This window comes from Microtus ochrogaster, linkage group LG5 (assembly GCF_000317375.1).
Source record: "Microtus ochrogaster isolate Prairie Vole_2 linkage group LG5, MicOch1.0, whole genome shotgun sequence".
Classification (NCBI taxonomy): Eukaryota; Metazoa; Chordata; class Mammalia; order Rodentia; family Cricetidae; genus Microtus; species Microtus ochrogaster.
Genome location: NC_022031.1, coordinates 51498662 through 51515602, shown reverse-complemented (window position 1 = coordinate 51515602; position 16941 = coordinate 51498662). Strand labels below are relative to the sequence as shown.

Below are 16941 nucleotides of genomic sequence, written 5' to 3'. Positions count from 1 at the left end.
GTGTGTATAACTTATCAGAAAATTTTAGTTTCTCCCTAAAATGATACTTGTTTGCTCATGATCCTTGATACTCCATTTCAATTTGTATATTTTTTTCTATTCCTTGGATGAGAGTCTAGATACAGTTTTCCACTTTGCCTTCTTATACCATAAGTAGCTTCCATTTCATCCCTTACTGTTTATATTCATATTCCCTTTGTAAATTAAAAAAAATTATTTTGTGTTTGTGATGCATAGGTGAATATGTGTTTGTGTGTATGTGTCACTTGTATTTGCATGCATGCCATAGCCAGCGGGTAACTTGCTGTGTTGGCTTCTGGAGGCCAGATGTCTTTCTCAATGGCTTAACACCTCATTTCTTCATAGGTGGAGTTTTCATGAGACAGTGGCCACTCCCAAATAATCATTCAGAAACTTAATATTAATTGTAAATGCTCAGTCAATAGTTCAGGCTTATTACTAAGTAGCTCCTTGAATCTATATATTGCCATGTGGCTTGTGGCTTTACCTGTTCTCCAGCATGTTTTTCTCCCTCTGCATCTCCTGGCATCTCTAGACTCCGCCCTTCTTCCCCCACGCATTCTCAGTTTAGCTCTCCTGCCTAACTTTATCCTGTTCAGCTATTGGTCATTCATCTTCTTTATTAAACCAATCACAGTGACCTCTATTCACACAGTATAAAGGAATAGTCCACATTTCTTCAGATGAGGAGCTCAACCCTTTAGCTAGACTGTTTGAAAAGTACACCCAGAGAACCTCCCATCTCTTCTTCCCCAGAACTGGGATCATAGGATTCTTCCCCCCTCCTCTCTATATATTTGTATATGTATGCGTACGTGTGCCTATGCCTGTGGAACCAGAGGATAATCTTGGGTGTCATCCTGAGGAATAATGTCTACCTCCTCGGAGACAGAGCTGACACAGGGTCTCTCATTGATCCATCAGTCACTGATTAGGCTGGACAGTCTGTGAACCCCAGAGACCTTCCCCTGTCTGTACCTCCCCAGTCCCGGGCCCACAGACACATGCTACCACACCTAGAGTTTTGTGTGGATGCTGGGGCTCAAACTCATGTCCTCATGCCTGCAAGGCAACCACTTTACTGAATGAGCTACCTGCCCGGTCCACCAGTACTTTTTCAGTTGGAGGGTTGGCCTGTAGAAAGAACCTGGGCCCTGGCATCAGGCCGGTCCTGCTCCAGGTCTTAGAGCTCTCCTGGCTTTGTGACTGTGACTGGGTCATGTGACCTTTTTGGAGTCTTAGAAGTCTCATGACATGAGCTAACTGCATCTAACTGAGACCATGCGGAATGACCGTTACTGAGCTTGGTGTGCAGAGGGCTTTCCTTGACTCCTGGCCCCCTCTCTTTTCTCTTGTTGTTAGTAATGATGACACATGACAGCTTGGTTTTGGGGGTGGGGGTTTATCCTTTTATTGTTGTAGACAAGGTGCTTGTGTTCCCCTCTGGGCAGTCTTTGTACTGTGGCAACTGAAGTTACCTTGAGCTAAAATGAAATGGACTAGATTATACAGTATGACTCTTCTAGAATAGAATCCCACTTACTGGCTTTTTGTTGTTATCATCATGCAATTTTTGTCTTCATTTATGAATATGGAAAGATAATATGAATTATAAATGCGCAAGGAAAATAGAGAAATAAAAGTAGGGGTGAGCCCAAGGTCATGTGTTGCCATGGATCCTATAATTTTCCTAGGGTAGAACCCACACTCTAGAAGCTGTTGTAAAAAAAGCCATTGCCCCTTCCCCTGGGCCTTTCATTTAAATTATCAATGTCCTTCTCTTCCTTCTAAGAGTAGAGCTGAGGAAGATGTCAGTATTGGCTCCGGATAGCTGTGGCATCCCATGTTGACGCTGGTCCAGGACAGCTTTCGAAGCTTGCTTGCTGTGCTTTTGTCCATAAAGCGATTGCCCTTCATTTAGAATCAGTAAAAGCTGATATGAGTCAAACTGTGGTGTGAAGGCATAATACTTATACAAGAATAAAAATGAAAAACTTGCAGACCATGGGAGTTGCTGTGTGACCGGGGCATTTCTACAGAGGCTCAGCAGCCTGGAGCCAGTAGCACAGCACACTGTGGGATCAAAGGACTGGGATTAACTGTCCAGCTTCTCTGTTCCCACTGCACAAGGCTCAGATTGTTTGACCCTTGGTTTGTGACTTTTATTATTAAGGAAGCTGTCATTCTCCAAGAGCTGAACAATAGTCAGGCATCTCCTTGTATCCTGTTGAAGTTAGAAAATATGTTTGCAGCAGGGGATGGCTCAGACCTATGTGCTTGTTTCCTTTAGGTGCTCAATGAATAAATCTGTCCTCTCTTCTCCCCTTTGCCTCTCTCCTCTCCCACCCTTCCCTTTCTATCAGTTTTTCCTTTTCTCCCTTCTCCAGTGCCCTTCTCCCCTTCGCCCATCCTCCCTCTTCCTTTCCCCATCTCTCATCTCTCTTCTCTTCTATCCTTCATTTTTCAACACCAAGGCCTTACTATGTAGCCTAGGCTAGCTTAGAACTCTTGATCCCCTTCTTCTGCCCCGAGTGTTGAGATTAGAGGTGCGAACCATCATATGCCATCCTTGATCAATCTCTTTTGAGGGATTCCTAGGTGAGACGGAAGCTGCTGGAAGTGCAAGGTTTACTCAGAAGAAAGGGATGCTCATAACTTCTTCAGGTGAAAATTTTCCCTTTATGGACTAAATTGCAATGCTCATATGACATGATCATGGAAAATACCCCCCCCCCACAGCCCATATTTTTTAAGGCAAGGCCTCACTGTGTAACTTTAGGTGGTCTGGAACTCATTTTGTAGACCAAGATGGCCTTGAACTCACAAATATCTGCTTGCCTCTGCTTCTTGAGTACCGGGATTAAAGGTGTGGGGTACTACCTCTGGCCAGTCTTTGGACAGAACCAAGGTCCTAGCTTACTGCTGGAACTTCAGCATTTTTTGAGTTTCCTTAGTGAACATACAAATGAGAAAAGTGTGGGTTTTACTTTGTGGTTGTTTAGCACCCTCTCCTTGAGAAAGTCAAAGGATTTAAGGAACTCCCTCTCTCTTACCTGTAGGCAAGGAAGTCTGATTTGTGGAACCCCCACCTCCCTGAGTTCCTGATCCCTCCCATCACTTACTCATATGATAGTGGGGTACTTGATCTTAAATTTTTAAAGTGTTCACCATGCTCTCTGAAGAAATGTAAATATGGAATCTCATCCCTTTCTTATGTCTTAACAAAAGTGTACAAGTCTCTAGACTCCATTCTCCAAGTCTCAGGGTTGTTTTTGGTTTTGTTTCCACAAAAGGGTAGGGAGAGCTAAGGATGAACATTAGTCTTCCCTAACTGCTTGGCAGACCTTCTCTTACCCTTTGTATATAGATTATCAGATCTCAAAAGTAAATTTTAAGAAAGCATTATTTAATGACAAGGTAGCTTCTCCTCTTGGAACAGTCTTCATGTGTCCCCAACTTGATGCTGTCTCTCCAGGACATCTAGTGTGAGCAGATGGCATAGCAGTCATGCCTTTCGTTGGTAGATGGCACGGGAGGCATGCCTTTCATTGGTAGATCTACCTCAGCAGGCCCCTGTGTTCATTCAGCTGTTATTTGGTTTTTTTTTTTTTTTTTAGGGGAGTGACTTTTACCTCACCTTTCCTAGCCCATGTCCTCTCCTCCTCATTCTGGGCTTCCTTATGTTTTTGCAGGCTTACAATTCCTCCTAGCATGACCGAGATCTGATCAGTCAACGCAAGCATTGTTTCCTGTGCCTGGCTCTGCAGTGCTGGGGCCTCCTCATTGCCCCAAACTACGGCACTGTCATGGCGGCTGCCTCTACTTCCGTCCCTGTAATTTCACAGCCCCAGGTAAGTGATTTGACCTGGGAGATGTTTTGTTGTTGTTGTTAACGATGGTTTTGTGTAATAGTCAAACTGAGTTTTAAGGAAGCATACTTTAATGAATCAAGCACACCTCTCATTGTCACTTGCTGGGTACTTTGACGGGGTGCTTTGGAGAGAGAGATGCTGTGTAGTTCAGGAAGCAGCTAGAACTGACCTCTGTTCACAGGGGACAAGTTTACCACACTCAGGATGAGAATGCCCAATTGGCGCTCCTGCCATCAAGCTCTGAAACAAGACACGCCAGAAGAAGTGAATTCTGCTTCTCTTATTTCTGCCTTCTTTTGGGGGGGAGGGTGGTACAAGTGATATTTCTCAGTTTGATCTAAGCCCTCCAAGACTTCTTCATTGGCCTTTTCCTGTAATTATTATTTTGCCTTGGCCCATTCTGGGAAACTTGAAAACAAAATGGAGTTCTAGAAACTTCTGAGCAGTCGTCTCAGTAAGTGCTTTGGCTGTACATGGGGAGCAGAAATTCTTCCAGGATGTCTTCTTTGTTTAGATTATGGTGTTACCTGCTGCTTTGAGTGTGCTAGTGTATTAGTCTCAGCAGGCAGCATAGTGCAATGGGAGGGAAAGAGACTTGGACTCATCTCCCTGTTCCTTGGACCGACGCCTCCTTGTCCCTCCCCAGCTTCAAACTCCACCTGTGTTATTATCCTTCACACAGCATTCCAGTGGAGAAAACAGTAGCTGGTATGCAAAGCACTCAAAAGTGTATAGTTTCTCATCTTCTCTCCCTTTCTTGTGACTCTTCTTTATCCTGTGTGGCTTCTCATTTATGATGCTCAATTTTAGGCAAAGGTTTAAGAAAAAAAAATGGGTACCTTTGAGCAAGAGGCATTTTAAATGCTTATATTTAGTACACAAAATACTGGGTTCCATTGTAACATTTTCATGTATCATTGTATTCTGCCCATTTTCCCTGATGCCTCTTTTGTCCTGCCTCTGTCCTCCCTCTTTCTGATCTCCCCCACTCCATCCACACCCCCCTCTGTTTCCGTGCCATGCATATGGACTGTATTTGTTACTTTTTGCTGCTGTTCTAAAGCACCATGAACAAGGCAACTAAGAGAAGAGAGTGTTTATTTGGGCTTCTGGTTCCAAAGGTGTAAGAATCCATCATTGTCATGGAAACATAGCAGGCATCATCTCTGGAGGAGCAAGCCCAGAGCTCACAGCTTGTAACATAAGCAGAAGCAGAGAATGATCTGGAAGTGGCTTGAGGATTTAACGCATTAGGCCCACTTCCAGGGACATACATACTTCCTCCTACAAATACATACCTCCTGAATCTCCCAAATAGTGCTACTAGATTGGGACCAAGTGTTCAAATGCATGAGCCTATGGGGGACATTTTAACTCAAACCACCACGTGGACATAGTTTTTAAATCTAGCTTCTTTATATGAGGAAGCCGGAAGTCTTTTGTCTTTCTTCCCCCATCACCCAGTCTTGATGGCATAGGACATTGTTTTAGCCATTTGTTTTCTGTCTCATTTAGAAGCCTATTATATTTTGTACATATTTAAAATAAGGACATCTGTTTTTTTTTTTTTTTTTTTTTTTTTTTTAGAGGGAGTTGAGAAAGAAGGATGGTTCATTGTTTTTTGCCTTGTGCTCAGCCGATCTCAACCTGTGGGTCGTGACCCTTAAGGGGAGTTAAATGACTTTTTCACAGGGATCTACTAAGACTATCAGAAAGCATAGATATTTACATTATGATTTGTAACAGTAGCACAATTACAGTTGTAAAGTAGCAATGAAAATAATTTTATGGTTGGGGGGTTATCACAACATAAGAAAGTATATTAAGGGGTCACAGCATTAGGAAGGTGAACAAATCTTTCTTGGAGGAATATCTTTGGATTGCCAACCTCCAAATAGCAACCCAGAGACTTATTTTTAATTGTGAAAGCTCAGTCTTAGCTTAGGCTTGGCCCACTAGCTCTTATAACTTAAATTAACCTGCTTCTTTTAATCGACATTTTACCATGTGGCTTTTTATCTTTTGTTTTTTGTATGTCCAACTCCCTCTGTGTCTTGTTGGTGTCTCCACCTTTCTTCCCAGAGTTCTCTCTGTCCCTGGAAGTCCGCCTACTTCTTCCTGCCTAGTTATTGGCCATGCAGCTCTTTATTAAACCAATCAGAAGCTCCTTGGCAAAGACACTCTTCATAGTATAACAGATACTCTACCACAAGAAGGTTGAGAACTACTGCTACTGATTAACTGGGGGTTTTCCACCATGAATAAGTCCTTGTTGTTCTTTGACTTTTTCAAGAGTGTTTTGGGGGATGTTCAATGCTTGGTGTCATCTCCATCACGCCATTTCTCTTTTTCTAGCTAGTCCATCAAGGTTTCAACATTTGACTACTTGGGCGTCTTGCTTCTTTTAACCCCTGTGGATCTTTGGCACCATAGGGACTTAGAGAATGGATCAAGAGATTTAGTTTGTTTTACTTTAGGTTACCATTTCAAAGCCCAAGGCAGCTGTTTCTGAGAGTGACAATTCTTGGTCTTTTTTTGGGAAGTGAGTTAGGTCCTAGCATGGGCTTTCTTGACCAGACATTTCAGCATCTCTCACTGTCATGTGTCAGCTTTTCCAATAACACTGGCTTACCCACCGTGCTCCCTGTTACGTAAACTACTATGGTTTGGTGCGTAATATAAATGCTTTCAAGTGACTCATTCCATCAAAATGTCCAGTACTCTCCAAAGTAGAAGGGGATCCTATTTAATATAAACACTGAGGGAAAAAGATACTCTTGAAAACTTTCCGGGGCGGGGGGGTTGAATTGGCATAGCTACTTAAGTGGGTGGGTATTAATATCAGTATTAGTCAGTATTAATAAATACTGATGAGGCAGTATTTGTTGAAGTCAGGTACCTTTGTAGTCATTCTGCTGTCTAAACACATAAGACCAAGGGAAGAGTGTAAAAAGATAATCGCACCCCGAACTTCAAAGTTCCTGATAGTCAGTTGTGGTTATTAATGAAGTTAGGTGTATGGGTATGATTTAAAGGGCACATAGCAGTTAAAACAGGCATTTCAGCATGCCTATGTTGTCATCAGACACCTTATAAAAGGAAAAGAAAGAAAGACGTAGAATAATCCTCACGGGAAGAGATCATTAAAACTATAAAACAAGACCATGTGTTTTTAAGGACTAACATATGGCTCATAAACAGAACTGCAGAGGGGAAAGCCAGAACATACATTTTTCAATAGAATTCTGTTGCCCCCCAGAGGGCCCAAATTGGATCTGGGGAGATGATAAATACCTCCAAAGCTTAAGCCTACCCTAAAGAACCGTATTTTGTAGCGTGTGACTTCCTTCATTAGGGAGAATTTAAATTTAATTAAAGTTTTCTCCTTGAGGATCATTATTAAAAAATAAACAAAAATGGCATGAAACACCGCTTTTTGGAAGCATGCACACGGGCCCTGTAGCCACACTGCTTGAGCTCAGATCCTCGAGAGCCTGAGGGTGTGTGGTTTACCTTCTCACTGCCTCCATGCCCAGTTTGCAGAAGAAACAGAGCAGTAAAGAAGCCAGCCTTCTGGCATTGTTCGGAAAATGTCATGTGCAGTTATGCATTCGACTCAGAACAATGGCTGGTGCATATTGTCCATGCACATTGGCATGCATTGTTGTTACTGCTCCGCCACTGGACAGGCCTCTGCGTGCAAGAGTCAATGAGATAAATAAGGTTGTTGCCTTCCTCGAGTTGAGAAATGCGGTAGAAGATGGGCAGATAAGGAAACCACAAGTTAAAATGCTGGGTCACAATTACAGTGGCCCAGAAGTATGGCTCTTCTTGGAATTAGCACTTTGGCTTCTTGCAGAAAGACCCCAGACAAGGAGCCCGTGCGTGGCTATGAGCTCTTTTGACAGGGGAGAAGAAAGAGCGTGTGCAAATGCCTGGTAGGCTATGGTGAGGAGAGCCACAGCCTTGGGATTAGTTCAGAGTGAGCACAGTGAGGTGGGGCACGGGGCTGTCCCCAGAGGCTCCTCCACTGGACCACAGATCTGACTGTTGGACTTTGAAGAATTCTGTGTATTGTTCTAAGGGTGTGTATTGTTCTCTTAGAGGACCCGAGTTTGATTCCTAGCACTGCACCCATACTAGGGGTTCATAGGTCTGTGACTCTGACTTCAGAGGACCCGGTGTTCTCTTTTGGCCTCCGAGGGCACCTGTACTCATGTTTGTACATAAACACACACACACACACACACACACACACACACACACACACACAAAGGTAAAATAAGTCTTTTTTAAAAACCAAACCAAACCCAGCATTTGGTGAGCTGTTTGAAATCAGCCATGGTATAGTATTTAAACTGCAGAAATTGGCAAAGTCTTAGTATTAGAGGGCTTACAGGATTTTGAAAGGCATATTAAGGAAATGAACAAACTCTTAATGAAGCCTGTGGTGGTAGAGTGCTTGGAGTCTTAGACCTTTGCTTGAACCCTGTCTTGACAATGTTCTTGACAAATTCTATAGCAATGCCAACCACAGTAGGCAAGTCCCATTTTCAGCCCATGCTGGCCGTACTGGTCATAGCAATGGTCTTTTGTATTTGGGAACTAAGACATTTGTGAGGAGTTAGCTGCTGCAAGCTGGGATGATTTGATCACAGAGCAAGGTGGTTTATTTTTCAGGAGAGATACAGACCTTTGGACCCCTGGCTCTAGGAATCTGGCTCTAGGTCATGATGAGCCTCCTGATTATAGGCTGATTCTTCCTCCGGGCTTTGCAGCCAGGATCTCCATCAAGACAGGCTTGCCTGTGCATCTCAGCCCGTACTGATGGCCGCTCCCCTATTAGCTGTTGTGTCCTGGTGCAGACAAGGCTTGAAATATATGAAGGCAGCCTCTCTTTAGGTGGCACATAACGAGCAGCTCTGACAGAGCCATCACCTTATCCTGACATTATCCAGCCCACGAACTGCTCCTGCAAAGGGAACTGATCATCCAGTGTGAGGATAAACTCACATTCAAGTGGGAAGGCCTGAGAATCCCTTTCCAAGACAAAGGCAAGAAGTGGAAGAACAAGAAAAGAATGTGGGTTTTTTTGTTTGCTTTTCTATTCATCTGGGAACAAAGAACATTTCTCCAGCGAAGGCTGCCTAACACCAGACATAAACTAATTAATATGGACAAATAGCCGGCGATTGTTTCAAATAACAATAGGGAAGAAAGCGCTCATTGTCACTCCCGATGTCTTTGCTGTTTAGTCAGCGAGGCATCGGCCTTGTGCTTTGCAGTGAGACAAGTTTGTGTTCTCTGCTTGGCTACTGCCTGGTCTCCAAGATGCAGGCTTGTTTTCTTGTGCTGGGCCTGCAGCACCCAGCCCTGATGTCACTAAGGTGAGTCCCAGGATAATTGGGACAGACAGCCACAGGAAGTCGCCTCCACTGATTTATAGCTACCCTAGTCCGGAGTTGGTAAGAAGCTTCCATATCCACGGAAACCTGAGGATGCGTTTTGTAGACAGGGATCACTGAGATTGGTGATGTGTTCCTCCTGTCCTGTGGATGCTGAGGGGGTGGGGTAGTTGCCGTGTTCTGTTTCTAGAACTCAGCTAAACATTTATTTCATTGTGGTTGATGAGGTTCCGGGGAGTTGAACAGTAATTTGGATTTCAATGTTAATGGAAGGGTCAGTAGCTCAATACCAGAGTATGTCATTTGGTGATAGGGGTGTCTGAGATCTTACAAGGTGCTTGGCTGCCATCCCTGGGATTCCATTAAGGAAGGGACCTTTGCCTTCAGTGTTGTGGATGCTGTTCCCTTCTGCCTCTCGAGTGTAAGACGGCATTTGTGTTCACGCTAGTGACCCAGAGAGAGTTTGAACCCCTTAAGTGATTTTGTTTTCATTAAAGATATATGTTTGTGATGGTTTCCAGTGCCTTTTAGTTTTCCTCTGATGTTTTGAATTGTTTTAAAGCCTTTGTATTTTCAAAGTCTATGTCTTATAAGCTTTTACTTTGAGTTGGATGAAAGCAACTGAGTTCTGCATTCCAACTCTGGATATGTTACTCTGAGTTTGAAGACTCTCTCTCTCCACTTCTTCCTCTCTCCCTCTTTTCCTCCCTCCATCTGCCGTGTGTGTGTGTGTGTGTGTGTGTGTGTGTTGTTGTTGTTGTTGTTGTTGTTGTTTTAGAAGCCCGTATTAAGAGGTTTCAAACATTCTCAAGAATGATCCCAAGCCCCTGCTACAATCTAGAGTCACCAGTTACCAAAGTTCAGCCCATTGCCTTCACATGTGGGAAGATGAAACACTTTAAGTCCACAGCTTTGCTCCATCTCTTAGCTGTCTGCATATCTCACGATTCATCTGCCAGATATAACTTGTTTATATAACCGCAATTCCATTATCACACCTAAGAACTGAAAGCAGCTGCTGACATCATATTGTGCTCAATCGTGTTGTCGTGGAAGGTCAGCAGACAGAGTCATTCGCTCTTCTGTTACTAATCCATCCCACGAGCTCTCATCGTTTAAAAAGACAGTTTCCTTTCCTCTTTCCTCTCTGAAGGAGTTGGAAATTATAACGAGACTTTCACCAACCAAGACAACAGAAATGAAATGGTCACTTTAGTGATCCATGTAAGGAAGTTAAGGCAATAGTTAAAATTTGATTGCCAAGGAGTCAGGCATGATTTTTATTAGGCAAAAGTATGAATAATTAATAGTTGTATGAAATGTTATTTTACTATGAATCATTCACTGCAGTATGATGTTCCCTGGGCCACACAATGAAGTCATAGTGTGATCTGGCTTTACATACATGAACCTGAGAAAGAGAAAGGGTTCATAGGCTTAGATCCATATAGACCTTGCAAGTCTGAGCTGTTATATACAGCGCCAAGAGGCCTTTCACTATAGGTTTTTCTTTCAGCTTTGTTTTTCATGTTGTAGAATTAAAACAATGTGTGCCGTACTTGAAAGTGTAGATGGGAAGACAGGGGCTGGGTGCTTTGTGGAGTCTTTAATAGCTACCAGGCAGATGCTAGCTCTCACCATGTCCCCAAGGTGGCTGTGAGAGTTCCTTATAGGGAGCAAGCGGTGGCTGCATAATGGTTTGTGTGTGATGTGCATCTGTCTTATGCCAGGAGACCCATCAGAGGAAAGCACGTAAGATAAATACTCTGTGGAAAACTCCCACATGCTGCCAGGAATAAATGCACATGCAGATAAACACTGAGATTTCTGACTTCTTCCATCTTGATCTGTGCTCCGATTAGAAGTCAAATTTCTTCTTATATTGCTATTTAAATTCATTTATGCCCCTTCTGTGTTTATAAATTCAGCAAGTTTGCGAGGGTATCTTATTGTGGACTCTGAGAGCGCATTTTCAATGTTTCTTTCCTAAGATAAAAATCACATGGGGGGTGGTGGGGAGCCTAGGGCAAACCACAGAAGATACCTATGGAGTTTGTTTGTTTATCTTTCTAATATGTCCTTGTAATTGGTTCAGTCTGCAATGGTTGGTGAAGCTACTTCTTTGTCCCTATAGGGCCTGTGGCTTTCTCTTTTGCACCCACCCCGGTGCGTGCCATTTTTACGCCTCGGTTCTCCTGACACTCGGACTTCTGTTGCAGAGTCAGCAGAGATGGCGGAGTGTCACAGTGTTCTATTTTTACCATAATCACAGGGTCCAGGGGCTCCATCTTTTGAGCTCTGGATCGTGCTGTAGTGAGCCTGTCATTAAAGAAATGAGCCTGAATTTGCTGGGTGATGACCCTGCCATACCATAGTTGCAGAGTGTCACTTAAGCACGGCCCTGGGGTAATTCGCAGTTGTAGGCAGGCTGAAGCCTGTGGAGAAGGAAAAGGTGTGTTTCTTTTGCATTCCTTAGTGAGAACTGGGACTGTGGTGCCCCCTCGTTTCTGAAGCCTGGGTTGGCCATGGAGCAACTTTCAGTGATGCATTCAGCTTCCAGTAGAGCCGTAAGACCCGGCAGCTAGAAGGACCGGGTGCATGCTTGTGGGTGAACAAGGGCTCTGTAACCTCACAGTTGGGATGTCCAGAGGATGATCTCCACACACCAACGTCAGGTCAGCCTGCACCAGTCAGTAAAGGGGGGGAGGGGGTTAGGAGTCTAGGTTCAGGCCCAGATAGGAGACTGTTCACTGAATTCATGCATGAGCCCCAGCTCTAAGCACTTTGCTCCAGAATTCTGCTTAGCATGACCTTAACTATGGTTGGTAAGTCAATAAAGCCAACCAGGAGAATTGCAGTTCCATGGCTTAGTGGCACAGGTCATAGTTCAGGGCTAAGCTAGAGGGATGAGTTCAGTTGTGTAGAGATGACGTGGTCAGGTGATCCCACCTCTGTGAGTCATGGCCACATGGAGGGACTTCGCCTGCAACATCACATTGTCATGAGGAGCTTGGAGCCCTGAGGCACCACTGAGCCTGCGTGTGGGAATTCACATCCCTGGCAGTGAGGAAGAAGGTAAGGCAAGCAGAGATGAGAGGACGTGCCACCGATGCGAGGACCACAGTCAGCAGGCACACTGGACAGTGTGTATTTAATTAGAATAATTAGAATTAAAAACAACTGTTTTGTCAGGCAGGCTTTCCCACCACAGCCCAACATAGCCTTGCACTTGTGGTAATTTACCTACCCACTCCTCTTTTTTTTTTCTTTCTTCATTCTGAGGCAGGATTTCTTTGTGTAGCCATCTTGGCTGTCCTAGAACTCACTTTGCAGACCAGGCTGACCCTGAACTCACAGAGATCTGCCTGCCGCTGTCTCCCAAGTGCTGAGATTAAAGTCATGAGCCACCACCACCCAGCTTTACCCCATCCTCTTGTGTGCTGGTTTAACAGTTTTAAGCCATACTACCACCTGGCTAAACTGGATTTTTTTTTCTTTTCTTTTTAAATTAATTACATTTGACCTCAGTGGTGGCATATGCCTTTAATCTCAACACTCAGGAGGTAGAGGCAGGCAAATCTCTGTGAGTTCCAGGCCCCCTCAGTATGTCTACATACAGAGTTTCAGGCCAGCTAGGGTTACACAGTGAAACCTTGTTTCAAAATCAACTAAAAATATGTCACTTTAGTTATTCATCTTGTGCTCCCCGTGGGTGCGCGTGTGTATGTGTGTACTTGCGTGTGTGCATGCTTGTGTGTACTCATGCATACACATGCCATGGCACATACTTGGGGGTCAGAGGACAACTTGATAGAGTCTGTCATCTCGATCCTCTAGGTAGTTTTGCCAACAAGGTAGGACCTAGGGACCGAACTTTGGTAGTGAGGCTTGACTACAGATGTCACTGTCTGCTGAGCTAGCTCACCAGCCCCAGAATTCTTATAAGTACCTTTGGTCCAAGTTTTCTCTTAGAGTAATTAAAATTTTCTCTTGATATGTGAAATAGGGAAAGTGGCTTTTTATTGAATATTGTATGACTTAATTCTTAGTCTACTCATAGCAAAAGCAGTTTCCCGGAGCAGTTTTTCCCCGTAAGGAAATGACAAGAGAAAGTGGTAGGTGAGGGTTAAAAAAAAAAAGAGTAAGTGTTTGCTGCTTATGTTTTAAAACAGAAACAGAATAAGTTGTAAGTAGGATATGTTTCTTAATGCACACTGAATACGTAGTTTTGCCTATCTATTCAGTTAAGACTTCATTTCAGATACTGTCTGTGGCCCATGAAGGCTCAGTCCCTGTGGGTTTTGATTTTTGTGTCAGCAGAACAGATGCCATAGAAATGAGTACCTGATGCTCAGGTTGAGCATGGTGGTGCATGCCTTTAAATCCCAGGACTCAGGAGGCAGAGGCAGGTAGATCGTTCTCTGGAACTAAGGGGGCCAACCTGGTCTGAATAAGGATTTACAGGCTAGTCAGAATTGCATAGTGAGTCCCAATCCCCTCCCCTTTCCTTAAAAAGGTAACTTTTTCTTCTCCAGTTTTAGGTGAAGGAATTACATTCTGTTCTGTTCATGCACACATGTGCTGGTGGAGGTCAGAGGTTCTATGTTATTTTTTTGAGAGAGGTCTCTTATTACATTGGGAGGCCCCGAATCAGCCGGAGTAGCTGATTAGCAAGCCCCAGGGCCCTTCCTGTCTGCCGCCCCCAGCACTGGAATTCCAGGTGTAGTCCACATGGAGCTGCACATGGTTGCTGGTGGTCTGAACCTAGTCCTCATGCTTCTCTGGCAAGCACATTCCATCTTTAGCCACGATGTCCCCATCCCCACCTCCTCTTTTAATGGCTTAGATTGAATCATTTTTGTGATGAAATATGTTTGACGATGGTGAAACATGCAGGAATGTATCCATTATTTTGCTTTGTAAAAGCTTAACCTTTTGATGCAATTTCTCAGTCTTTTGTGTTTTAATAAATAAAGGAAATAAATACTTACCATCCAGCAAGGTCATTGAAGTCCTTTCTACTCTTTTCCCAATGCTGTTAATTTTTTCATCCAGATCAGAAGCTGACAATTATTATTCTCTCTGCATGTATTTGAGGACATTCAGTTCTGTGAGAAAACATGAATAATTATAATAAATTTCTATAACTTCTAAATGCAAGAATGATATGCCACATGTTAACCTGTGCAAATTGCCTTCATGGTTAGTGTGTGTGAACTGGCTTTATTTCATTTCTTTTTAGTAGTTTCTTGCGTATATTGTAATTCATTCCTTCTCTGGTGGTTCAGTATTTATGTTGCTTCTTCATTTTTAAATTATACGATATTGGCTCTCCTTAGGCACGTTTGTGATCCTCCCCACCCCCTCCAGAGTCCAGTGTCTGAATACGTGAATTTGAGTCATTTTTGTGAGACCGTTTTTCAAAGCTGTTGTACTGAGTTTCCATTCTCTGGCATCGTATGACCGCCCTCGCCGGCAGTGGCATTTTCAGACACGTTAATTGTGCTGTGTTGGAAACAACTGGCCCTTTCTGTCGATGCTGCTCAGCCTTATCTGGTTCCTTCTGAGGAGAATGTTCATGTGGCTCTTGGCTGGTTTGACTTTCTTCTGGGGATTGTCTGTCCATGGCTTTGCACATGATTTTTTTTTTTCTGTTGGATCTTTTAGATTTGTCTTTTTGATTGGTAAGAAATTTTTACTCCTCGCTCTAAAGAGAATCGTATATGTAAATTGCCAAATTTCATACAAGCATTTTTCCTCCCCTTTCATTAAAAGTTTTTTTTTTTGTTGTTGTTTTTTCAGCACTGAAGTCTTACATTTTTTTTTTATTAGCTAAATTTGGTCAATGTTTTGGTTTCATTGGGAAAAAATCTTCCCACTATTCACAAGTTATAAATACATTTTTTGTTTTCTTCCAATTCTTTCAGATTACTATATAGTATATATAATAACATATAAAATATAATATATAATAGATACAGCACAATAATACTTAATAGAATAAAAATATGTATTATATCATAATATAATATGTAATATATATATATATATATAATGGCTCAAATGGCATTCTGTATATGATAGTGACTTATACACCCTGATGTGAGTTCCTATGCATTAAATAGGTTATTATTTTTAAATAAATGAATACTTGATGGGTATAGTTTGTTATTTGTACTCTTTGACCCTTTTGTGGGGCCTGCCACAGCCCCCAAATAGAAAGTCTCACTATTACTTATAGCTATTTGGCCTCAACTTAGCTTGTTTCTGGCTCTCTTAGCTTAAATTATCCTGTCTGTCGTTTGCTCTGGGCTTTTATCTTTCCCTATCTCTGTAAACCTTCCTGTACTTCTTGCTCCATGGTTTCTCTGTGTAGCTGGGTGGCTGGCCCCTGGAGTCTTCCTCTCCTTCTTTTCTCATTCCTTGATCTCCCCCCCCCCGCCCCAGACTTCTTCTTCTATTTATCCTCTCTGCCTGCCAGCCCTGCCTATCCTTTCTTCTGCCTTGCTATTGACTGTTCAGCTCTTTATTAGACCAATCAGGTGCTTTAGGCAAGCAAAGTAACACAGCTTTTCAGAGTTAAATAAGTACAATATAAAAGAATGCAATACATATTTACATCACTGAACAAATATCCCACAGCATAAATACATGTCACACATCTTAAAATAATGTTCCACAACAGATGGATAAAGCCACGCCACCCTATCAAGCCACCATGTGTGTGTTTCAGCCTCTCTGGTTTTCATGCTTGTCTGTGCTAACCTTGACTTGTGTATTCCACCTGGGCCTCCTCAGTACTGGAATTACAGGTCCGTACCACCATTCCTGGTTGGGTAAATCCTTATTCCCCTGTTGTTTTTCTCTATTGAAGCTGCTCTTCTTATTACCTACACTGTGTGTGAACTGATGTTTTTCCTTATCCATTATTTTACTAATAAGGGGAGTGCTAAGACTTCTGGCACTACTAGTGGTTTTTAGTTCAAACTCACAGCCTCAGACATAACCATTTCTGCTTCTTAGTAGCATTTGGGGGTTGGAGAGACGGTTCAGCAGTTAAGAGCACTGCTTGTTCTTCCTAAGGTCCTGAGTTCAATTCCCAACAACTACATGGTGGCTCACAACCATGTGTAATGAGATCTGGTGCCCTCTTGAGGAAGAGACCTGGTCAGTCATCCTCATCAACTTAGACCATGAAACCCAATATGGACGAATTCAACAGAACCACCATATACAGGCTGCCTATGCATGCTTCAGCGTTGCCAGGGCATAAACTTCATTCATTCAAAATTTCCTCATTGACCACGATAATCTGCTCCAGGTGTAACCCATTAACCTTGCTTTGTAGTTCTTAATTGGCTCAGAGAAGCATCTAAAGGACTTGCTATATTTAATCCTGCACATCTTTGGTATTAGTAACAGCTTTTATCATTCCTCCTCTTAGCGACAACTTAAAATTCTCTGGGAATCTGCCAGTGTGATGATGTTTCCCTTTTTTTAGCCTGGTAGAGAAGAATCTTCATGAGAAGGCTTTCATGAAATAGTCTCACTGACTATATCTATATCTATATCTATATCTATATCTATATCTATATCTATATCTATATCTATATCTATATCTATATCTATATCTATATCTATAT

The 16941-nt window shown here is 42.8% G+C and overlaps 1 protein-coding gene across 4 annotated transcripts in view; it reads left to right on the top strand.

Moving 5' to 3' along the window:
• Lpar1 (lysophosphatidic acid receptor 1) overlaps positions 1–16941 on the top strand; it is a 115560-nt gene that overhangs the window by 42913 nt on the left and 55706 nt on the right. For 2 of the 4 annotated variants that reach the window (XM_026786779.1, XM_026786780.1), the window contains one exon: positions 3714–3872. In XM_026786779.1, the coding sequence (XP_026642580.1) occupies positions 3828–3872 (45 nt within the window). In that variant the 5' untranslated portion in view covers positions 3714–3827. The other 2 variants (XM_005362225.2, XM_005362226.3) reach the window with 2 other exon arrangements.